Genomic DNA, 22,269 nt, shown 5'->3' with positions numbered 1-22,269 from the left:
AATAAAAGTCCACACAATGAAATGCACTGTCTCTTCCTACAGTGTCACAGTCTGAGGGAATTATGGATGGATATATCCTTTGGGCAGGCAGTTTTAAAAAAAACTCTGAAAATACTTTGATTATTCAAAAAAGTCAGGTATGAACTTTAACAAAAACAAAAATATTCAGCATTATTTATATAAATTCATAAATTTTGTACAATGTGATATTTACACAAGACAAATAGATAATTCTTAGCATTGGATACATTTTTTCTCAAAGCCACATAGGATGCCATCGTACATATCATCCTACCTTTTTGCCTGTCACTCTCTTAATCAGTGGAGTTATACATTTGGATTGTGTGGCTGCCATTAAGTCCTTGACCTTTAACCTTGTCAGGTGGGTAATAGTATAGTCAGCAACTTTAACACGAGAAAGGATGACAGCAAACAATTCCGTCACAAACAAAAGCTTGTGGGCTGAACTGGTATCAACATCTGCATTGTATATAAAAGACATCAAAGATTATTGTTAAAGATTCTATAATTAATTCTTCAGTTACGCTTTAAATGAGGCTACAGATGTTCTGACAGGACCCCAAGTAACACCCACTTGATTCCTACATAAACCCCTGCAAAGCATCCAACATGAGGCAGATTTCAATAATGCAAAATTGAAGTACAATTTGACCCTACTTGACCTTTGCTCCAGATTTATGAAATAAAACCAGTAGAAATTGGTGTAAAGTCTGGTGGTCACATCAACACTGTTTACATTTTATGTACCTATAGCCTTCAGTACCAATTTACACTTTATGTACCTATAGCCTTCTGTAATAATTTACACTTTATGTACCTATAGCCTTCTGTACTGTAACAATTTACACTTTATGTACCTATAGCCTTCTGTACTGTAACAATTTACACTTTATGTACCTATAGCCTTCTGTAACAATTTACACTTTATGTACCTATAGCCTTCTGTAACAATTTACACTTTATGTACCTATAGCCTTCTGTACTGTAACAATTTACACTTTATGTACCTATAGCCTTCTGTAACAATTTACACTTTATGTACCTATAGCCTTCTGTAATAATTTACATTTTATGTACCTATAGCCTTCAGTACCAATTTACACTTTATGTACCTATAGCCTTCTGTACCAATTTACACTTTATGTACCTATAGCCTTCTGTAACAATTTACACTTTATGTACCTATAGCCTTCTGTACAGTAACAATTTAAACTTTATGTACCTATAGCCTTCTGTACTGTAACAATTTACACTTTATGTACCTATAGCCTTCTGTACTGTAACAATTTACACTTTATGTACCTATAGCCTTCTGTACTGTAACAATTTACACTTTATGTACCTATAGCCTTCTGTAACAATTTACACTTTATGTACCTATAGCCTTCAGTAACAATTTACATTTTATGTACCTAAAGCCTTCTGTAACAATTTACACTTTATGTACCTACAGCCTTCAACAAATGGGCCAAATGTAAAAGATCCTGTGTTTAGCTGCAGCCTGGAAGAAGAGTTTCATTGCCCCAACTAAAACAATGATGCATGTCAATATTTGTGTTTGGAAGAAATTGATAAATCATACTTATTCAATTCTCTTTTTTATTTCATAAATAAGCAAACAATTAAAGCTAAAGAAGAACTTAATAAAATATCTCCTCACATCTGATCACATTTAAAGGTATAAATGTGATTCTGAACTAACTGTATTTTAGAAATGTTATGCATTAACTCATACACCATCATCTTAATGTATCCCCCTCCCCCAACCTCAACCTGTTGGGAATTTCATATCTCACTCAGGATTTTATCTCACTCATCATGATCACACAGGATTTTATCTCACTCATCATAACCACTCAGCATTTTATCTCTCACTCATCACTTAAAATATCATATCTCACTCATCATGAGCACTTAGAATATCATATCTCATTCATCATGAGCACTTAGAATATCATATCTCACTCATCACGAGCACTTAGAATCATTCATGCAAGTACAATCATGTTACAATCATCACACCCAACTCTACAGGCAATTTCATCGCTTGGGATCAAATTTACTATTTAATAAAGTCTGTGCCCAACTCTGTTGCAATTGGATAACAAGTCAGTTTGCACAGAAAATGCACAACTCACAACTCATGCCTTTACCTAAACTGATTTTTCTTAATGAAATATTTCAAACATACATGTCTCCTCCCCATCCATATTCATGTTGGTGCTCATCTAAACAACCCTTTAATGTAAAAGATAAATGTAAATAGGAAAGGGACATTGATTTTGAAAAAAAATCTTCTGAAAAAATTACCTTCATTTTTCAGTTTAAGGTGGAATCCAGAAACATTGTTCAACAGAAGCTCCCAAACTTCAATAGCCACTTTCTGCGGTAGACTTTCAACTATTTCTCCTAATCTGTTGTGAAACAAATACTAAATTAATTCCTAACAATATAAGTACATTTTCTTGGTTTTATAGATAGTTAAAAGACTTCTTTCCTTATCTGTGTATCAACATTTACAATGATCTTTAACAAGTTGAACAATTCACATCCATTTCTAAATGTACAGCAAAACAATATGAATATTCTTAGTAATTATGACAATTAAATTCTTATTTGTAATCACTGTTTTTCATGCATAAGAATTACTACTTAATTTAAGCAATTTCCCCTCGAAAAATGAAAACTGTCAAAAATTCCCACAATGGTGTTACAATTCTCCATGGATATTAAGTGATCAAAGATTTATTTCAACTTTATAATATAATTTTTGTTACAAATATTTCAAATATGACCTACTATTGCATCAATAGCATCTTCATGAGAGAAAATATTAGATAGTAGCAGGATGTTTTTGTCATTTAATCAGACGTTTTCAGAACCCTGTGAAATGTAGATTTCATGATGTGTGAACCATATTGCATTATTCAAAATAATCTTAATATGGGGAAAAGGTTGCAAAAAAAACCAATAACACATAGTTACAAAAAGTCAATAGTTACATGTACATATGTATATCATTTTTTATTCGTGGAAGAATTCAACATTGTTAAATTCCTAATCACCAAAATGTTAGAAGATTTTCCAAAATCAATAGAGCAGACGGTAGCTTTGAAAATTGGTGTGAAAACCACCAGTACAGGTTAACACTTGAATATCAGTAAAACTGATGGATGCTCCCCGAACTACATTTAACCAACGCAATATGACAAACGACTTGCACAATGACTGTTGATATATTGTTTAAATGAAGGTGTTTTTTATATATAAGGTATATGTTGAGTGACCTTAACCTTTACAAAATGAACTTGAGTTACCTTTGAAAGTCATTTGCCTATTACTAATTTGTGTGATATATCATCAATACCTGTCTGTTAAAATAGGGAAATTTTTCCTCATATCTATAAGTATATGTTCTGACATCTTCACAAGTCAAGGGTTATTGATTCGTTACCTCGCACTAACCCTTGACATCAGTCGCTATATAAAAGTTGGGCTCATTAGACCATTACGCTATCCACTATAAATAAAACATCCAATGAAATCACTGCATCTTGTTATGGTGTACATGGATACAAATGACGCGATCTCATACTGCTGTATTGATAAACACACGCATTTACACCACTAATCACATTTATTGATAGTAGATCAAGGTTGGAAACCTTTTTGCTTAAAACAATATTGCTTAAACGATTGAAATAGCCATAACTGTAGGTATCAATACACGTGGATTTTATTTGAATCTCTCGCTTCGCGTTGTTATAAATAGAACCATTTCTCATTGGTTCCCACTCTTTTGTGGAAACAATCAGAACAAGCCCAACTTTTTGTTAGTCACTGATGTCAATGGTTAGTGCAAGGTAATGAATCAATAGCCCTTGACTTGTGAAGATGATGTTCTGAGTGACCTTGACCTTTCCAAAATGACCTTGAAAGACTTTGGTCCAAAAGATCAATAACTGTTGAAATATTGTTGAAATGAGGGTTTTTATCATACACAAGGTATGTTCTGAGTGACCTTGACCTTTACAAAATGGCCTTAAGTGACTTTTGCCTGAAAGCCATTTACCTGTTACTTATTTGTGTGATATATGATCAATATCTGTTCAAAAACTGTTGAAATAAAGAACTTTTTCCTTATATAAGATATATGTTCTAAGTGACCTTTCCAAAATGACCTTGGTTCAAAAGTCTCCTGTCCCAAGGAATATTTGTGATCAATTATAATCAATTTCTGATGAAAAGTTTAAGGGATGGGAACTGTTATATCAAAAACTGTTGAAATCAGGAAATTTTATATGTTGTGAGTGACCTTGAATTTTCAAAAATGACCTTGAGAGACCTTGGTCCACAATTCCATGTCTTAACGCCTTTTTTTTTTATTGAGTTGGTTTACGGATCCGCCGCACTGATTTTTTGGGATGTTGGAAAAAAAAATAAAATGGTTTTTCACTCCTTTTTATATTTCCGACGCTGTAATTTTTCCTTTTCACAAAAAAACCCACAAACAAAAAAAAAGAAGGAAAAAAAAAAGAAGAAAGAAAGAAAATAGATTCCGCTGGACTGGATATTTGGACAGACGCCTCCGTCGATCGTTGAAATCTCGGGACAGTCCATAATATTCATGTATCATGTGTGGAATATCAGTCAACTTCAGCTGGTGCTAACAATTATTCTGCACCTTAGTAACAATGCTTTTTGCATCCAATAAGTTATCTGTTTATGAAACTAACTTCTAATTAGCATTAGTTATGCATTGCATACCATTTAGATATGTAAATCCCAAAATAAAAACAAACACTTGTTTTCAGATGGCATCCATGACGTACGTTGGGTTGCACTAATCACCTAAACAAGTATAACCCTACCTGACCTTACCATGCATACATTTTGCCGAGGATACACTTTTAAATTCTTATTAGTGAATTTTAAAGAAATATTCTTCATAATTAATATGTGTAATTCTTCATATATTGAAGGAGGTTGAAAACATATTTAACATTATTGAATTCATTCATTGTATAAAATTTGTTGACTACCAACAATAAATTGATCTGACCTATATAAAATTCAGAATTTTTTAATAAATGTTTATAGGGTTCATGAATTTTATTTATAACTTTACTTGACTTCATGAATAAGACTTCAAAACTTAAAAGTAAATTTTTAGACAAAATAAAAGCTTTGTAAAGTCAGTCAGGATTTTAGTATTTCAGGTGATTAGTGCATCCCTATATACGTCATGGATGCCATCTTTTGAATGGAAAAACGATGTGGTTCTTTTATTTTGGGATTTACATAACTAAACGGTAAACAATGGACATCTGATAATGATAGAAAGTTAATTTAGTAAACAAATAACATTTTTGAAAGAAACAGCATTGTTGCCATGGTGCACAATAGTCGCTATATACCACCATCTTAAGTTGACAGTGAAGAGAATATTAAAGTTGATAATAAAACATTGACCTCAAATCAAGTTCATTTTTATTACTTAACATTTTGTCATTTGAACTTTTTTTTTTTTACCTCCTCCGAACGGATTTGAAAATTTTGAAATCCGTAAACCAATTTAAAAAAAAAATTGGCCTAAGGAACATTTGTAATCAATTATATCAATTTCTGATAAAAGGTTTAGGAGATATGAGCTCAGAAGGACGGACAGAAGGTCAGACTGTTGGACGGACGATGACGACTATACATGCATGCTCCCCCGAGATTTTTTGGGGTGCATAGAAAACATTAATTTTACCTTCACAGACTAAACAAAGACACAGACAAGTCCTGTTGAACACATTAAAGCAAATAAATAAATGATCTCCTTACTGTGATGTCACTTCCTGTGCTAAGACTGGAGTATGACAAAGATCTGACTCTTGTAGGGAGGTTAACAGTAAACTGACCATCTTAGGAATCTGTCTCAGTTTGGAGAATGTTTGAAGTAGTTTAGTCACAAAACTACCCATAGATGTTTTCTCATTAGTCTCTAATTCCTGTGGAACAGAAAAATCTTGATTTATATAATTTTTAAAATAATGCACACTGATAAATCATTTTCGTAGAAAAGTAAAAAAAAAAACCAACAAAATATAACTACAACATCAAGGGATTTATCTATTTCAACTCCATTTGTATGTGTTACTTGTTGAATACCCGAGAGAGAGAGAGAGAGGAGGGGGGGGGGAGTCATAGCAAGTGTATCAAGTAGGCCAAAGGACCACTTGTAAAGTGAGCACTATTGCTTAACACATACACTGTATGAACAGAGGAATTTCAAATGTTTGGCTGTAAATTAATCAGAATTTGTTAGTTTATCCCACAAGCCTGTGTTCAAAATTACCCATCATACTCTGTGAAGGCCAAAATGGTGGACGCACGTATAAAATAATGTCTCAGAACACATCAAATAATGTCTCATAACACATCAAATAATGTCTCATAACATATCAAAGGGCTATAATACGCCGGTTTCGAGATACGTCCGAGTTATTTCCCTTCGTAGAACTCTCGTACATAGTAAGGCGCGAAAGAATTTGTTTACACGCGGCAGTGGGACATGCAGATATTCATCACAGCGTAAGTGAATGTACTCAGTAAGTTTCTCATACGCTGTTTGATAACCCGAATTCGACTGATACACAAACTAAGTAAGTGATAAGTATTTAGGGAGTAATTAAATACATAGAATTCTTACCCTATCACATTATTTCGCTGGTCATAAGTACTATATCCAAGATATTTCTTGCAAATATGACATTGTTTGTATGTTTCCACTTCGGTAAAACATTTCTTTCGATAGTATTTAGTATTTCCCACATTTACATATTTAAAGAGAAGCTGCTTTTAATACATTTCATCGTCTTCCTTGTTGGCTGTATATCCACTCTGTCCCACTTAGGTATTCAAAGTTCCACTAAATGCACCTCCTATACAGAAGAGTTCGTATCTCGAAACTGGCGTATTCTAAAGGGTCTTAACACATCAAAGGGCTATAATTCTAAAAGGTCTTAACACATCAAAGGGCTATAATTCTAAAAGGTCTTAACACATCAAAGGGCTATAATTCCAAAGGGTCTTAACACATCAAAGGGCTATAATTCCAAAGGGTCTTAACACATCAAAGGGCTATAATCCAACGGGTCTTAACACATCAAAGGGCTATAATTCCAAAGGGTCTTAACACATCAAAGGGCTATAATTCCAACGGGTCTTAACACATCAAAGGGCTATAATCCAACGGGTCTTAACACATCAAAGGGCTATAATTCCAAAGGGCCTGGCCTTTTTTTTTACACGCAACTTCAGTGTGATTCATATCTACAGTGGGTTGGTTTTTTTGGGGTTGGTTGGGGGGTTGGTTATAAAGCCAGGGCTAGCTGCTGTATCCACTATTTATCTACACTACGCACTTTTACATTAATTTTGTTGAATGCATTGCAAGACTCAAAGCACTAAAACAATCGGACAAATGACCCATATTTCAGTTATTTTTCTCTGATGTGAATATCACTGCCATGTTTACTTACTTTGACTGAGAGTTGGTTTTTTATATTTGGTGAACCAATCAGAAATATGTAGCAGATTTAAGTGACCAATTAGATTATTAACAAGTTTGCCAGAAAAAAATGTGATAAGAACTTTGGACAAAACAAATATATGCTGATAATTTAGCTCATTTGAAATTCAACATTTAATTGTTCAATCTACATGTATTAAATTTTTCAAGCTCAAGACAGTCTTCTGCAGTTTCTCTGTGATTGATGTGCAACCTATCATGGCTGATGATGTAGTGCAGAGGAAAAATTCATATTGTTATAATATATCAACAATATATATATATATATATTTTAAAAAACAGCAACCTTCAGTTGCTATTTGAACTGTAGTTTGTTATTATACTTATGTCCTTTCTATGTATTTAATTATTCCTAAGGGTTGTTTTAAATTGATGTTGCTCTGCATGATTATGCATTTAGTTTTTCTTACAAATGAACATGCAGTTGCAGAAAAAAAGATTTTTGAAGATTGGTAAATTCCAAAGTCCAGAGGGTGCAGGAATTCTGAAATAAATTTACAATTTAAGTTCCCTTTGTCTCAAAGATGCTTCATACCATATCTGAAAATAAATGAAAGAGTAGTTACCGTATAGTGGTTTTTTTTTTTTCCATGGGTCTAAAATTAGGTGATTTGCTGGCTCAAAGGTATGCATGCTACCGTAATAATTTTAGCAGAATAAATTTTGGCAGACAAGGAAGAGTTATCTCTCTTGCAAATACTGAAGTCGCAATTGAGTGCATAATTGGCGAGTGAAATTTTGGCGGAAAGCTATCTAAAAGCTAAAATAAGCCAAATTTATCACCCTGCGAAAAAAAACCACTATACGGTATCATGAAGAAGTTAAAAATGTTCAATTGTTACATGTTGTTGTGAATTCAAGACTGTAATATTCATTAACTGTGTTAAATACTATTTCTTAAATACTTCATATCGTTCTACCATTCTCTCACCAGAGGGCGCGCTACGCAAGCTTCACTTTCACCTCTGTTATCCTCTGATAAATAGTTCGGCTAATCACATGATCTCACAGGGACAAAATAGCGTCTTTGACTCCAACAGAAAGACACGTTCCTGTTCTTTGTGTAATGTCAGATTTTCATCATTATAATCTCGCTAGTTTTTCTAATGTACTTTTATGTAGAGTCCATAGTTACGAAGTGAAAGTGATACCTACCAATGTGTTTTTAACTCATAAATTTATGTTTTGTTTATGAAAATGATGCAGATTTATTTTATTTTCAAAGACGCTTTGTTTTACAAAATTCTTGTAAATCAGACGATAACAGAGGTGTTGTGGAGCGTAGCGTAACGCCCTCTGGTGAGAGATTGATCGTTCTACATCAATATTTCATAACTGTATAATAATTATCTTTATCGTTTCCCGTAATATGAAGTCATATTTACTTATGCATTGTGACATCATCACAACAAGTAAGCGTTTGGTTGAGTCTGAATCAAAATATCAGCTTAATTAGGTTTCATATGTTGGGAAAATATTATGATTTCTTTAGTTGTCCTTAAGGTATCTGGAATATATTTGCACCAAAGAGAAAAAATCTTTTTTGAATTAAAATTAAACATCAAGGAAGACAACATTTTAATGCAGTGATGTTTTACTCCACATGGACAGACGAATAAGTTCAACATGCACTTACAAGTGAAGTCTAAATTCCATTATATTACATGCATATGCTGGAACATTTTAGCCTGGTGTTTTTGATAAACAACTGTGTTGGTCAAGAAATATACTGGCCCATATACATGTATTATTTTCTTTTTTTCACTCATTTGTTTTCTATTTTTTCACATATAGAGAAAAACTGCTCATACTGCTAGAATATATTGTACATATTCCATATTCTGAGCACTGGAGAACCTGCAGGTTAAGTTTTTATAAAGTTTTTGGTTATAATGTTTCATTAGTTGTAATGTTGGAATAAAAAAATCCAAGTTGATTCCTTTTCAAAATCATAACCAAAAAAAATGTGGTTACAACATTTTCAATTTAATATAACATAAAAACTGTTCATAAAGTTTAGTTATTTAAGACCTGCTGTTTAAAAACTTATCGATATATTATTTCCAATACAGGTATGTAGCAAAACCAATCCAGTTTTTTATAAATTTTATAAATTAGAATGCTTTTTAATGACAGATATTTGAATAAAATTTGGGTTTCCTCATTCGTACATATGCATATTTTTATAAAGTATTTACATGTGTGGTATAGTTAGAGCAAGTGCTGTACAAAATTGATGTCAAACAATTAAGCCAATTACACTACTCGGTAGTTTAAGGGGTGAATAGATCTCATTGACCTTTCATTTGAAGAATCTTGCATGTGTAAGTCAGTACTAAAATGGCTACCCCTTCAACCTTGCGAAATTTGAGAGTGTGTGCATTACAGAACGAAAAAAAAAACATACACTGAAATCAAACAACCCTTGATGAATTCTTGAAACAGACGTTAACTGTGTTTACAATGTCTTTGTAAAATACATGTATGTTAATAAAATGTTATCAAATACTCATCATGAAAAATTTACTGTGCAAAACAAAGTTAGTTCAGACAGTGTCCAGAGGATATAACGTTTAATAGATATAACATTTTAATTCTTATAGAAAACAGTATATCCAAAGTTTACTGCACTCACCGCAACAGGCACTTCAAACCAGGCTGTTCTTAAAACCTCAGGCAGTTTGGACTCTAGTATAGCATGATTAAGTTCTAGCAAGTTTTCCAAACAGGAGTAAAAGAATGAGGACCTACAATGAACAACAGGCTCAACACTCAATATCTTACTTCAGCTGAGACCAAAACAGCAAATACATTTCCTTCTTAAGATTATCATACTTTACAGATTTATTCTCTACTGCATACGTAAAGAATCAAGGACAACATTTGATGGCACTTTGTCACCTAATGGCTGTGGTTTGAACACACTTGAATCTACATCACAATAAAGGATGCTTGTATGCATATGAAAGTTACAAATATTTTGTTCTTTAGAGAATAAGAGGCCAACAGGCCTTAACAATCACTTGAGTATTCACATTAGTCCAAAGGGCTATGAAATCTAGAAAAAAATTCCTGTTCTGAATATCTATTAGCTAAATTCTAATGTTCAGCAGCAGTATAAAACAAGATGTGTTCTTAAAATGTAAATGCCCCTAAAAGTGCCTAGATACTACTGATGAAACACTTTACATAATACGCAGTATTAAGTCTTCCCCGGAAGACATGTGTCACCTGCTAGTTCATTCTATATGTAATATATCACGTATAATGTTGAAAAAGGAAATTATTCAAATGGTTTTTGTCAGTTTAATACTCCTTTTAAAGGTTTTGAGAATTACTAAACATTCTTTAACAATAACTTAATTGAAATTGAAAGATGAGACATTATTATGCAATGGAATTTGTGGGAGAATCTGTTTGAAATTAAGACATTTATTAAATGTAGACTGAATGAAAACATATGTTTGAAAATATGTATCAACCTGTTACTGTGCTCTTCAAGACAATGGTAATAACCATAAGTAATTATCTGTTGGGTTTACTGCTTAGTGTTGTTGTCTTTTTATATATCCAATTTACTGTTTCTCAAGAAAAATCATAATTAGTGCTGTTCTGAAATCACATATACTGTCCTTCAGTATGGGAATTACAAATACTGTCCTTTTGTACATAAAAATACTGTCCTTCAGTTAATCATAAAATAAAATCTTCAGCAAAAAATTTTTTTGCTGTAAAAAATTCTAAGTCCCGGCAAACAGGAAGTTGATAAGCGACAGATTCGAAAATGTCTTACACAATACAGTTGGCCACACTGATGCTCTGTGCCAAATATCAGGGAGTTGCCCCATGTGGTTCTTGAGAAAAGTGTGACAGAAATTTTTTTGCTGTAAAAAATTCTAAGTCCCGGCAAACAGGAAGTTGATAAGCGACAGATTCGAAAATGTCTTACACAATACAGTTGGCCACACTGATGCTCTGTGCCAAATATCAGGGAGTTGCCCCATGTGGTTCTTGAGAAAAGTGTGACAGAAATTTTTTGTGACCACGACGACGACGCAAGACGACGGATAGTGATCCCTATATGTCGCCACTGCGTGTAACGCAGGCGACACAATAATATATATGTATCTATTCACTGGTCAAAGGCTCTCAAGGGGCATGTACAATTTTAACAATTAATCATTATAAATACATGATACTATAAACATATAAATGTATACCATACACATACACTTCTGTACATGTATACACACACACAAACATATATACACATACATATATGTTAAGGATTTCTATATTGATATTGGATCATAACAACACAGAATGAAAATGCTAAGCATAACAAGGATGGGAAGTAAAAGTGAAACAGTATAAAATGTTGTCCTGAATACAGAGGTGCCTGTGCCCAGTCGATCAGACTGACAGTCTTGTACCCCAAGTATTAAAGAAGTTCATTCATACAGATATATCTATTTGAAAATGACAAAAAGAGTAAATCATACACACACTCAAGTAGTTATATAACTTTTGAGATGAACTCTTAATATTCTATATTCCTGTTTTTAAAATCATTTTACTGATTTGTTCAAGTATTTGTGCATTTTCATTTATCATGAGCCAGATTAACTTTTGATCATTGTTCATGTTACAAAAATTCTTACAGCAATATATTTGGTTTTTGTACCATATCAGCAAATGTAATGAAGTTTTTCAAATGATAAAGACAAAATCACTATCATAATATTAGCCCCACCCTGGAAACAAAACCCTTACCCCCTGTGATCATGAAATTTACAATTTTAGTAAAGGTCAACCTACTTCTTCTAAATAACTATTTCGTTTCAGTTTAGTATCAATAACATTTTAAAAAGATATTATTTAAATGTTTTAAACATATACACTATATATACCAAGTTTGGCCCCGTCCTGGAGTTAGAACCTCTACTCAGGAGATCATGAAATTTACAATTTTGGTAGAGGTCTTCCTGCTCTACATCACCATGCATTTAGTTTTTCTTAAAGATGTAGAAGAAGATCTTTGAAAATTGGTCAATTTTTGGCAGTTTTTGCCCTGCCTCTAAAGCCCCATGGGTGCAGGAGTCCTGAAATTTACAATTTATATCCCCATTGTCCCAAAAATGCTTCATACCAAATCTGAAAAGAATTGGAATGGTAGTTATCAGGAAGAAGTTAAAAATGTTCAATTGTTAACAGACAATGCACGACGACAGACACTGACCAATTGCAATAGGTCACCTGACCTAAAAAGATTATAAGACTCTCTTATAAGTAGTCATGAAATATAAGGTGATTCCACCCGAGGGTTGCAAAAAAGCTGTGAAACCCGAGGCTTTGCCGAGGGTTTTACAGCTTTTTTGCAACCCCGAGGGTGGAATCACCTTAATATTTCATGGCTACTTATAAGAGAGTATTTTTCTCTCATATTTCTAGAAATTTTCCGTTTTCTTTGTGCCTAGCGACGCTATTTTGAGAATTTTCCAATTAATTAATTTTTCGACGTACATTAAAAATAACACCAGAATCGAAATCTACGACCTTCAATTTGGCCGACGATTGTATAAGTGAATTGTACTAGAGTTATTCCTCTTTGAATAAATCAATAATCAGGGTGATGCGTGACGTAACTCGACAGTCCATCAGCGCGAAACATTTTGAGACCTAATCAGAATATGAATCCACAACTGCACGTTTTTTTCTTAGAGGAGCATTGATATTGATATTAATTGAGCCGATATTTAATGACGAGTGTGTGAAGAGAGATTCCAAGTGGGTTTTGTTGGTGGATATGGGCATGGGTAGACTTTCGTTTTCCACGCGTGCAAGGACTCGAGTCTCATGGACATTGAAGGCACTTATTTCACCTGAGACACGGACAGTAGACGTTGACAGAGTGAATGTGGAGGTAGGCCTAGAAGTAATAGACAGTGTGGGCTGGGTTTCTGTGAACTGGCATAATGCAACGGATGACATCTAGATGTACTCGACGCGACAGCATTTTTCACATTGTGTGAGGAATTTGTGACTGTTGTTGAGTGTGCAGTAATTGTTCAAGGAATGTGTATTTTTGTGTCCGGTCACATACACCTGGAGATTATCTGGGACATTACAATCTGTCATTTTTTGTACAAGACTTTTTCAGAAGCTAGTGTTCGTCAATCGAGGTAAGTTGTAGGCTAGTTGTGTATTGATTATGACGTCATGGGATATGTAAGATAAACGTCACGTGATATGAAAGATAGAAATATCTTACATACTGTACCTTTCTTTCATAGAATATCTGTATCTTGCATAGGTAGATATGAGAGAAATTAGTTTAAATGTCTAGCACAATCAGCTCTCTTTAATGGAGCATGTGCCCCATCCTTATGACATTTATCCTACAGTTCTAGAGAGGAAGCTGAGAATGTAAAATGTTAATGGTAGGATGTTAGAGTTTACTTAACCTTCAGTTCTGGCTAGACAAAAAGGAAATAGTGAACTTTTAAATGACAACTAATGTAGTCACTTTGTCCGGTACACTTTTCCTGAACTGCAACTTACCGTTTGTTACGTAAAACAACACATAAAACATGACAGTAGAATTTCAGTTGAACGTTTCCATCTTCTGTGTCCTGAGGCTGGCTGTAGATTTCATGCTTCAGTAAGCTCCTCATCAAGGGAGATAATACAGTCACTACATCATCCCAACTTAACGATCCAAGTAAATCAGTACTGGAGTCCTTGATCCCAATCATACCACAAATGTAGACAAACAGCCTGTACCCTGTCAGTGTGTTTTTACTGGCACTGAAACATTTATAGGTAGTTATAAAAAAAAGGTCAAAAACCAAATAGTTGGGGGGAAAAAAGGGGCCAAAAATCAAATAGTTATAAAAAGGTGCAAAAATCAAATAGTTATAAAAAAAAAAAAGTCCAAAAATCAAATAGTTATTTAAAAAAAAAAAACAAGTCCAAAATCAAATAATTATTTTAAAAAGTCCAAAAATCAAATAGTTACACAAAAAGGTCCAAAAATCATTGTGTTAGAAATCTAACCCAGCAAAAAGTCTTCACTTATTAAATCATTAAAAATTTGTTAACAATACCTAGATCATCCTTGTATTTCATTTTAATAACTTTCCCATATGCAATACATTCAGTTAGTTTACTTCATTTTATGCTTACCACATATGTGAAAGGAAGTGTTCAAAGAAGACTGCGAGATACTGACTGGCAATTTTCTGGACATCTGTGGGGCTGTGTTGTCCTCTCTGAATTAAAAGTACCCAGTTATAAAGCATGACACACTGTATAGTACAATTGCATCAGCTAATCTTAATCATATCTTGCTACAATTTGTTACAAATATGGCTGATATAATAGTGAGAAAATATAGGTATGGGGTACACCAAAACTTTTGCATCATTTTTAATAAGCATGGCAATAAAATGTCACAATTTTGTGTGTGTGTGTCTGCTTTACAATTATTAACATTACAAAATAAATTCTGTAAAAATATGACATAAAATTTAAATTGGATATAGAGATCTTGTGTTTATTTTGACAACCACTTCATTTTAAACATGACTTTACATATGTGTAGATGTCAAAATGAAAGCACAAAGTTTGCCTTCTGGATAGTGTAGCATTTTGCATTCCACAAAATGTCATCTGAATCTAACAATCTATTGAGTTTGAAACTATTTTTCTGATACCAGTCAATGAATGAAATAAGTGATTTCCAGAAGAATTTAATGTCTTTTCAAGCATTATCATACATGTAGTTGTGCATTAGATATATTAAAGTTGGTAAAAAGATCAAACGCAACCAAATTTAATCAATAATGGTAAATGTCTGTTTTGTGGTGGTGGTGGTGGTGGTGGGGGGGGGATGGACTTAACAGAGAGTAGCAGGATTAACATCTGTATAAATGTAGCTGGATTAGTGTTATGTCAGTTGCTTTTTATCCCCCCCCCCCCCCCTCAAAAATAGACTAAATACAGGGATTTTTTTATATCCATTTTGTTGTACGTTTTGATCAGCTCTTGTACATGTAATATTTGATACAAATTTATGTAAGACTTGCAATTATAAAAACCAACAAAACAAACAATAAATAAACAGTATACATAAATGGGGTCAAGGTCAATTAAAATTCAAACTTTGAGTTCAAAGTACATGAAAGTTGCATATCTCACCTGTTTGTTCAGAAGATTTGATAACAACTGAAAAAGACTCTCTGTTGTCTTGGAAATTTTAGGTTTACTTTCGTTCTTTCCAACTACAGCCAATAAGAAGTTCTCATAAAAGGGGTGGTGCTCTCTGTCCAAAGACAATTTCATATTTAATCATTAGTCACAAGATACATTATTACATGTAAGTATTATTTTGAATATTCTTTATTTCTAACTAAAAAACTAAGTAGTCAGAAAGGACCTCGCATCGAATATATCCATATGGTGTTCTACCACTGAACTACGAGTATCTAGTTGGGTAGTTGAATCCACATAGTTGATACATCCATCCTTCAATTTTTTCTACTTGAAGATACCATGTGTCATAGAATGTGCCATCATCCAATTATCATTATAAAATCTAAGTCCCATAAGTCGATAAGGGCAAAGAAGATAAATCTGAAAATCAAAGGGGTCTTTTTCTGCCTGCTCCAAGTATTATGTATAAAATTTATGAAAACGTAAGTCATCGCGTGCCACAAAAAGTGCTGACAAACATATGGACCGACAGACAGAGTGATTACAATAGGGCACCGATTTTATGACGGGCCCTAACTATTCATCAAATATAGCACTACATTGGTCAGCCTTGGGTAGATGCTCCGCAACTGGGGGGGGGGGGGGGGGGGGGGGGGGGGGGGATCCTGGGTTCAATTATCAATCTCCACCAAACCTAAGACTTTTAATACAGGTAGTCACTTTTCTTTTGCCAAGCACCCAGCATTGACAGTGAAAGTTACCGTATATACTCGCCTATAAGTCGGATTTTTGGGAGTCAATTTTTGGTCCAAAACTTTATGTCCGACTTATAGGCGCATCCTAAGAAGATTGGTATTTTTCTTGGCGGCGTAGTGGTTTTTAAACAACTTCGACGATTATCGTGGACTACCACACAAATGATTATTGTTCATAAATTCTAGACATATTGTATTGCTTATGTATTTCAAAATTATGTATAAAGTACATGTATAAAGTAACATATTTTTATCTAGTTAAAAATTATTTACATACTTTCAATTCAACTAATCTATCGTTTATCGGTAAAATTGAATTACGAACCCGATTTAATATTGAAATATTCATATGTATACCGACTGAAATATATTTCATAAAAGATTGAATATTGGTAACAGATAATTTAGATCATCATTCTTGACTCTTAAAAACTCTATTGTTGATACAATGAGTTATACCCGAATCCCATGGACACCATAATTAATTAGGTAAACTAGGGATCATTGCCCATAATAGATCAAGGGTTGCGTTTAAACCCCAAACAGATATGGCTTGGATATTGAGCACCTCATAATTACTAATTTCTCAAAATAATTTTTGAAACATAGGTAAAAACACTAGAACATTGACTTGAAAATTGTCAACCGATTCTGACAAAAACTTGTACCGACTTATAAGCGGGTCAATGGCAAATTCCTACAAAATAACCTTAAAAAATACAACCGACTTATAGGCGAGTATATACGGTATAGGTCTTTCGGGTATGACCTTCAAAATGAAGGTTCCATTTCAAGGTATACATTGGCACGATAAAGAACCCTCACTGCTATGACCTTGAGGCTTCAGCACCATGCATAGATCAAGATTTGTGACACTAAAGCTGGTGGCATTTCTATATGAGTGAATGGAAAGAAAAACAATTGCATACAGTGTTCTAAAACAATAATACAAAGAAAGATAATTGTAGCTACTGTACTTGTGGAAAAAGGCCTGATCTAAAATACTGCTGAGTTTCTCCACCTGTTCTTTAAGCACCGGAAATTTCTCTGTCAAACTTCCCAACAATAAAATTGGTGTAAGCAACCACTCAACCACAGATTGGAAAACCTGAAACATTCAACATGTATATTTTGTATTTAATGGTATCAAATTGGTTTTTTTATCTGTTCATTTCATTGTCTTATCATCACTCTAACAAACTGCTACACATGCACATAGAAATAGGAAGAGGCCGGGGGGCAACCCCCCCCCCCCCTCCTTCCCAGTTTAATCAGCAAACTAATATGACCACCCCACTTTTTAAGTGCCACCTTTGAAATTGCTTCCTACAATCTGTTATCTGCTACACATTGATGAACAGACGTAATTTGAACATCGATGCAGTAAATAACTAATGTTTAATATTTTTCTTCCATTATTACCCCCATGCCATCCATTGTGATATCGACACTTACACTGTATAGCTATCTAAATGTTTTGATGTCATTGTCATCTTGTGATATAATTCATAAGCAATGGGAGAAAAATAATCCATCATGAGTTTATTCACATGCTAAAAGGGAAATATCAACCTCAGGGTTGAATATTTCAGGCACGGACTACGTAAGCTTCGCCCCTGACCGAAATATTCAACCCCCTCAGCTTAAATGTCCTTGTCGCACATGGGTATTCATCATGGATTCTTAAAATCAAAGCAGTATCTTTGACCCACTTTAGCAAACTTGACCTACTTTCTCCTGCTGGGGATGGGCTCGCTGTGATACAGTGTAAGCTGCTGTACATTTTTGAGACAACTGAACCAAATCAGGGAGGACAACTCTGCCATCCTGGATTGTTCGCACAATCAATAATAATGCATTAGCCAGGAACTTGACCTGTGAAGGGAAATAATCATCATATTTATATTCTCCGAAGTACTTGATCAGTAGCAATAGAGACTTAAATATAACTTCTCTGCTCTGCCCATTTTTGTTCCGATGACGGATATTCATGTACCTGCGTGTAAATTAAATTCTCATGTGTGTATCATTCTACAATTGATGCAATGACATTCTAAAGGTGATTTTTATATACAATTCAATTGCAGTTTAAAAGTTTTTCAAAACAATAATATAATGAAATACAAACCAGAAAATCGTATTTTGATGTGACAACATATGACAAAGATGGCGACTTGATGATGGCCAGGGCACATCCTACAACGTCCGATGTACAACCCGAATTTTTCTCGTACTCCAACAAAATGCTGTCACACAAAACCTGTAATATCAATTACATTATAAAATTCGGAGCAATGCGAAGTCTTATCAATTTCGTATCTTACATGTACCGGTACATGTTCATACATGAATGAGATATTTTCTTCATACAGTACAGCTGTATAACCAACAACAACTTAGACTTAGGGGACTTTTCTTTTGCTGATATTACCTGACATATGGAGGGCTTGATGATCAATGTCTGTTTGAATTTTGCTGGAATATGACATTTCCTTGTCTGTAGAAGTTCACAGAGACATCTCCAAACTAGGACAGCTTCATCTTCTCTTATGTTATTTCTGTTTAAATGCAAAATAATGAATGTGTGTGTACATTCAGCAGCTAAAAAAAATGTAGGTTAGTTAGAATGTCTAATTCTTTTAAACAGAATCATTACCTCTTTACAATGGATTTGTAGTTCTTAATACAAATGAATATATGCATAAATACAGCTGTACATTGGAATTTTGCTTTATTACTTTTACATTACATCTAATCACTGTTTTACTGATATTCATGTTCTTGGTAGCTGCCATTTTGTTTGTTGAACACATAAATTGATCAGGGCAACTTTTAAAAGGTCATAAATTTCCAAGGGAAGCAATAGGGTTCGGGTAAAAATCAGGTGATTGTATCCTCACTTTCAGCAGCCTTACTTACCTTTTTCTGTTTAAAAGAAGGCCACTGAGGAAATCAATGAGTATCTGCTCCTTGTTTGGGAAGATTACTTTATCCGATAACCAGGCAAACTTGGCAAGTTTCAAACGGTCCTTAACATCAGTACTTCTGTCTTTGAGTTTTGTGTAAATTCCTTGGGGAAAAAATATAAAGTTAGCATTCAATCATCACTTGACAAGGTCAGCAGACATAGTTGCCAACTCATCTGATTTTGTCGGGTTACACTAGATTTTTCGATCCGTAACCCGATTATATTTTATTACCCAACAGGACATCCCTTTCACCCAATTTCCGGATTTGGTTTTATAAATAAGATCGCGCGTGTAATTTCCAGTTTGCAACACGAGCTTGGATCTACGTAAATAATGTCAATGGTCATGTACATCACAGAGAAGTTATCAAAGCAGGTGTGAACAATTATCTGCGAGTTGTTTTGACAAATCGGGGATTAAAGTCATTATGTAAAATGGCTTCCACCAAGAAGAGTTCCTTATCAAGGACAGCAGACATGCCAACAAAAAGAAAACGATACTTATGTATCTCCAACAAACTTTGGAAAACGACTATTCATGAATTAAAATAGTCATTGAGGATGACAAGGAGCTTATTGTCCATTGTGCAATGCGCACTATTGGGTCTGGAGCTAAAAATGATCTGACAAAACATGCCAAAATGCAAAATTATGTAAAAATACTTTCGCACAAGTCATCTAATCACTGTCGTCATTTATACCATCATCCTCGGATGTTAACATTGTAAAGAAAATACACACTGAATTCAGATTTGAACTAAACAATGAAACCTTTAATGCCCTCTTATCCTGTAAATTTAATCAGTCTGTGTCCAGCTTTGAATATTTTCCATCTCCATCATTGAAAAATTGAAAATGTACTACTGTCAGTTACATGTACGATGCTTCTCTTCAATAAATACACAATACACACATTTCTGTTGTAAATATACTTATAACACATTTAATCCTAGTAATTATGTAGTATATGCTGTTACGGATTATGGCTAGATTTTTTGCTTTTCAAAGAAGGTCATGACCCTCTTTTTACATGTTGGAGGTTGGCAACTAAATCAGCGGAATTTTTATGAATGTTAGTGGAGTAGTTTAGTACTTCTGTTTTATTCAGTAAATAAGATACATACATATTAAGGGGACTGCACATATCACAGTCGGACACATATTATCTAAATTTCAAATTATTCGTAACTGTACACATTCTACACCCAAACAAGTCTTATAGCAACACACAAATAGATTCAGTAAGACCAAAAATAAAAATTGATTTGTTTGATGTACTCCGACTGACCCGTCAAATTTGCTCCTACCCGATCATTTTTTTCAGCAATTTTAAATTTCATTTTTCTTTTTTTTTGGTTCCCTTGAAAAATAGGAAATTCTCCTTACTTTAAAACTAAATATTAAAAAATTTCATGACATTAAAAAACAAACAAAAACACCTACCTACCGACCCACCTTGAAAAATGTGGGTCAGAGTACATCAAACAAAAATATTTTTAATGATGGCCTAATCAAAGAAAGGATTAACATTCAAATAAAATTATTAAGCATTCTTTGGTTCTTATTACACTTTTCTCTAATTGATCAAATGTTAATTTTAAGATGGCTTTTTTTTTATTTGTTTGTTTGTATCTTGCTTAACGTCTCGCTCGAGAATTTTTCACTCATATGGAGACGTCACCAAGACTAGTGAAGGGCTTCAAATTTAGACCTATGCTCAGTGCTTACAGCCATTGAGCAGTGAGGGTTCTTTAGCGTGCCACACCTACTGTGACACGGGTCATCCGTTTTTAAGGTAATCTCCGAGGACCCATGACATTCGCACCTGATGCCGAGCGTTTGGCGATGGCACTGTCACTACCTGTTTTAACGACTTAGGACTGTCGCGGCCGGGATTCGAACCCCGGACCTCCCGCATGCGGTGGCTTTTTTTAAAATACCGATTGAGATTGGTATGGTAGTTTATATATTTCCTTGTTTTGGATTGACCATGCCATGAGCTATGCATTAGCTAACGCATTGCTCATGGCTTGATCAATCGAGTGAATTGCATTGACTTTAATGATAAAATTTTGAACTCCGGTGCTCTCTTTTAAAGTACGAGGAAATTCGGTTTTAGAGATTTGAGCTTTCCTATACTATATCAGCCTCGCCAGCAAAACAAAGAATTACCTAAACTACGATACCAATCTAAATTGAATACGATCTCTAATGTTAACCCTTTCAATTGAATATTCAAGGCAGTATAACTGATGTAAACAAAAACCATGTGGAACAAACCTGAGTAAATGTTTGCCATAATCCAAAATTACCTCCACTTCTTGAAGAACTCCTCGAATCGAGTGATTAGAATATTATTAGAGTGATCTCCCGTTGTATTCAGTACTTGGACCTAAATCGCGTTATTCCGATGCTCGTACGTACCATATCTTGGATATTACTTGCCAAAATGACATGGATTGTATGTTTGCATTTGAATAAAGCATGTCTTTCGATAGGGCTTTGTATTTTGTATTTCCTACATTTAAACAGAAGCCGCTTAAAATTTTAATATGATTTTGATGAAACAGTGCATGAGAAACATATCGAGCAAATTCTCCTTCCGAACTGAATAAAAGTCACTGTTGGATAGAAATAGCGTCCTATGATTAGGGAGGTAAATCCATCATGTGTAGAGCGGCAAATCGTTCTTTAAGTCAAACTAAGGATGAATAAACCCTCCATACATTTCA

The 22,269-nt window shown here is 34.0% G+C and overlaps 1 protein-coding gene across 1 annotated transcript in view; it reads right to left on the bottom strand.

The window, feature by feature from the left end:
- The window catches only part of LOC125670241 (unhealthy ribosome biogenesis protein 2 homolog), a 55,480-nt gene extending 33,512 nt beyond the window's left edge, over positions 1–21,968 (bottom strand). Inside the window, exons 1-13 of the mRNA XM_056162557.1 lie at positions 21,818–21,968; positions 19,489–19,639; positions 19,001–19,127; positions 18,698–18,829; positions 18,301–18,444; positions 17,547–17,677; positions 15,800–15,923; positions 14,786–14,871; positions 14,162–14,407; positions 10,236–10,347; positions 5,851–6,017; positions 2,332–2,435; positions 296–480 (exon numbers count right to left, since the gene is read on the bottom strand). Of these exons, the coding sequence (XP_056018532.1) occupies positions 296–480; positions 2,332–2,435; positions 5,851–6,017; positions 10,236–10,347; positions 14,162–14,407; positions 14,786–14,871; positions 15,800–15,923; positions 17,547–17,677; positions 18,301–18,444; positions 18,698–18,829; positions 19,001–19,127; positions 19,489–19,639; positions 21,818–21,836 (1,728 nt within the window). The 5' untranslated portion in view covers positions 21,837–21,968. The remainder of the gene's footprint in view (positions 1–295; positions 481–2,331; positions 2,436–5,850; positions 6,018–10,235; positions 10,348–14,161; positions 14,408–14,785; positions 14,872–15,799; positions 15,924–17,546; positions 17,678–18,300; positions 18,445–18,697; positions 18,830–19,000; positions 19,128–19,488; positions 19,640–21,817) is intronic.
- Positions 21,969–22,269: the final 301 nt, after the last annotated feature.

This window comes from Ostrea edulis, chromosome 4 (assembly GCF_947568905.1).
Source record: "Ostrea edulis chromosome 4, xbOstEdul1.1, whole genome shotgun sequence".
NCBI lineage: Eukaryota > Metazoa > Mollusca > Bivalvia > Ostreida > Ostreidae > Ostrea > Ostrea edulis.
This window is presented reverse-complemented; position numbering and strand designations above follow the sequence as displayed.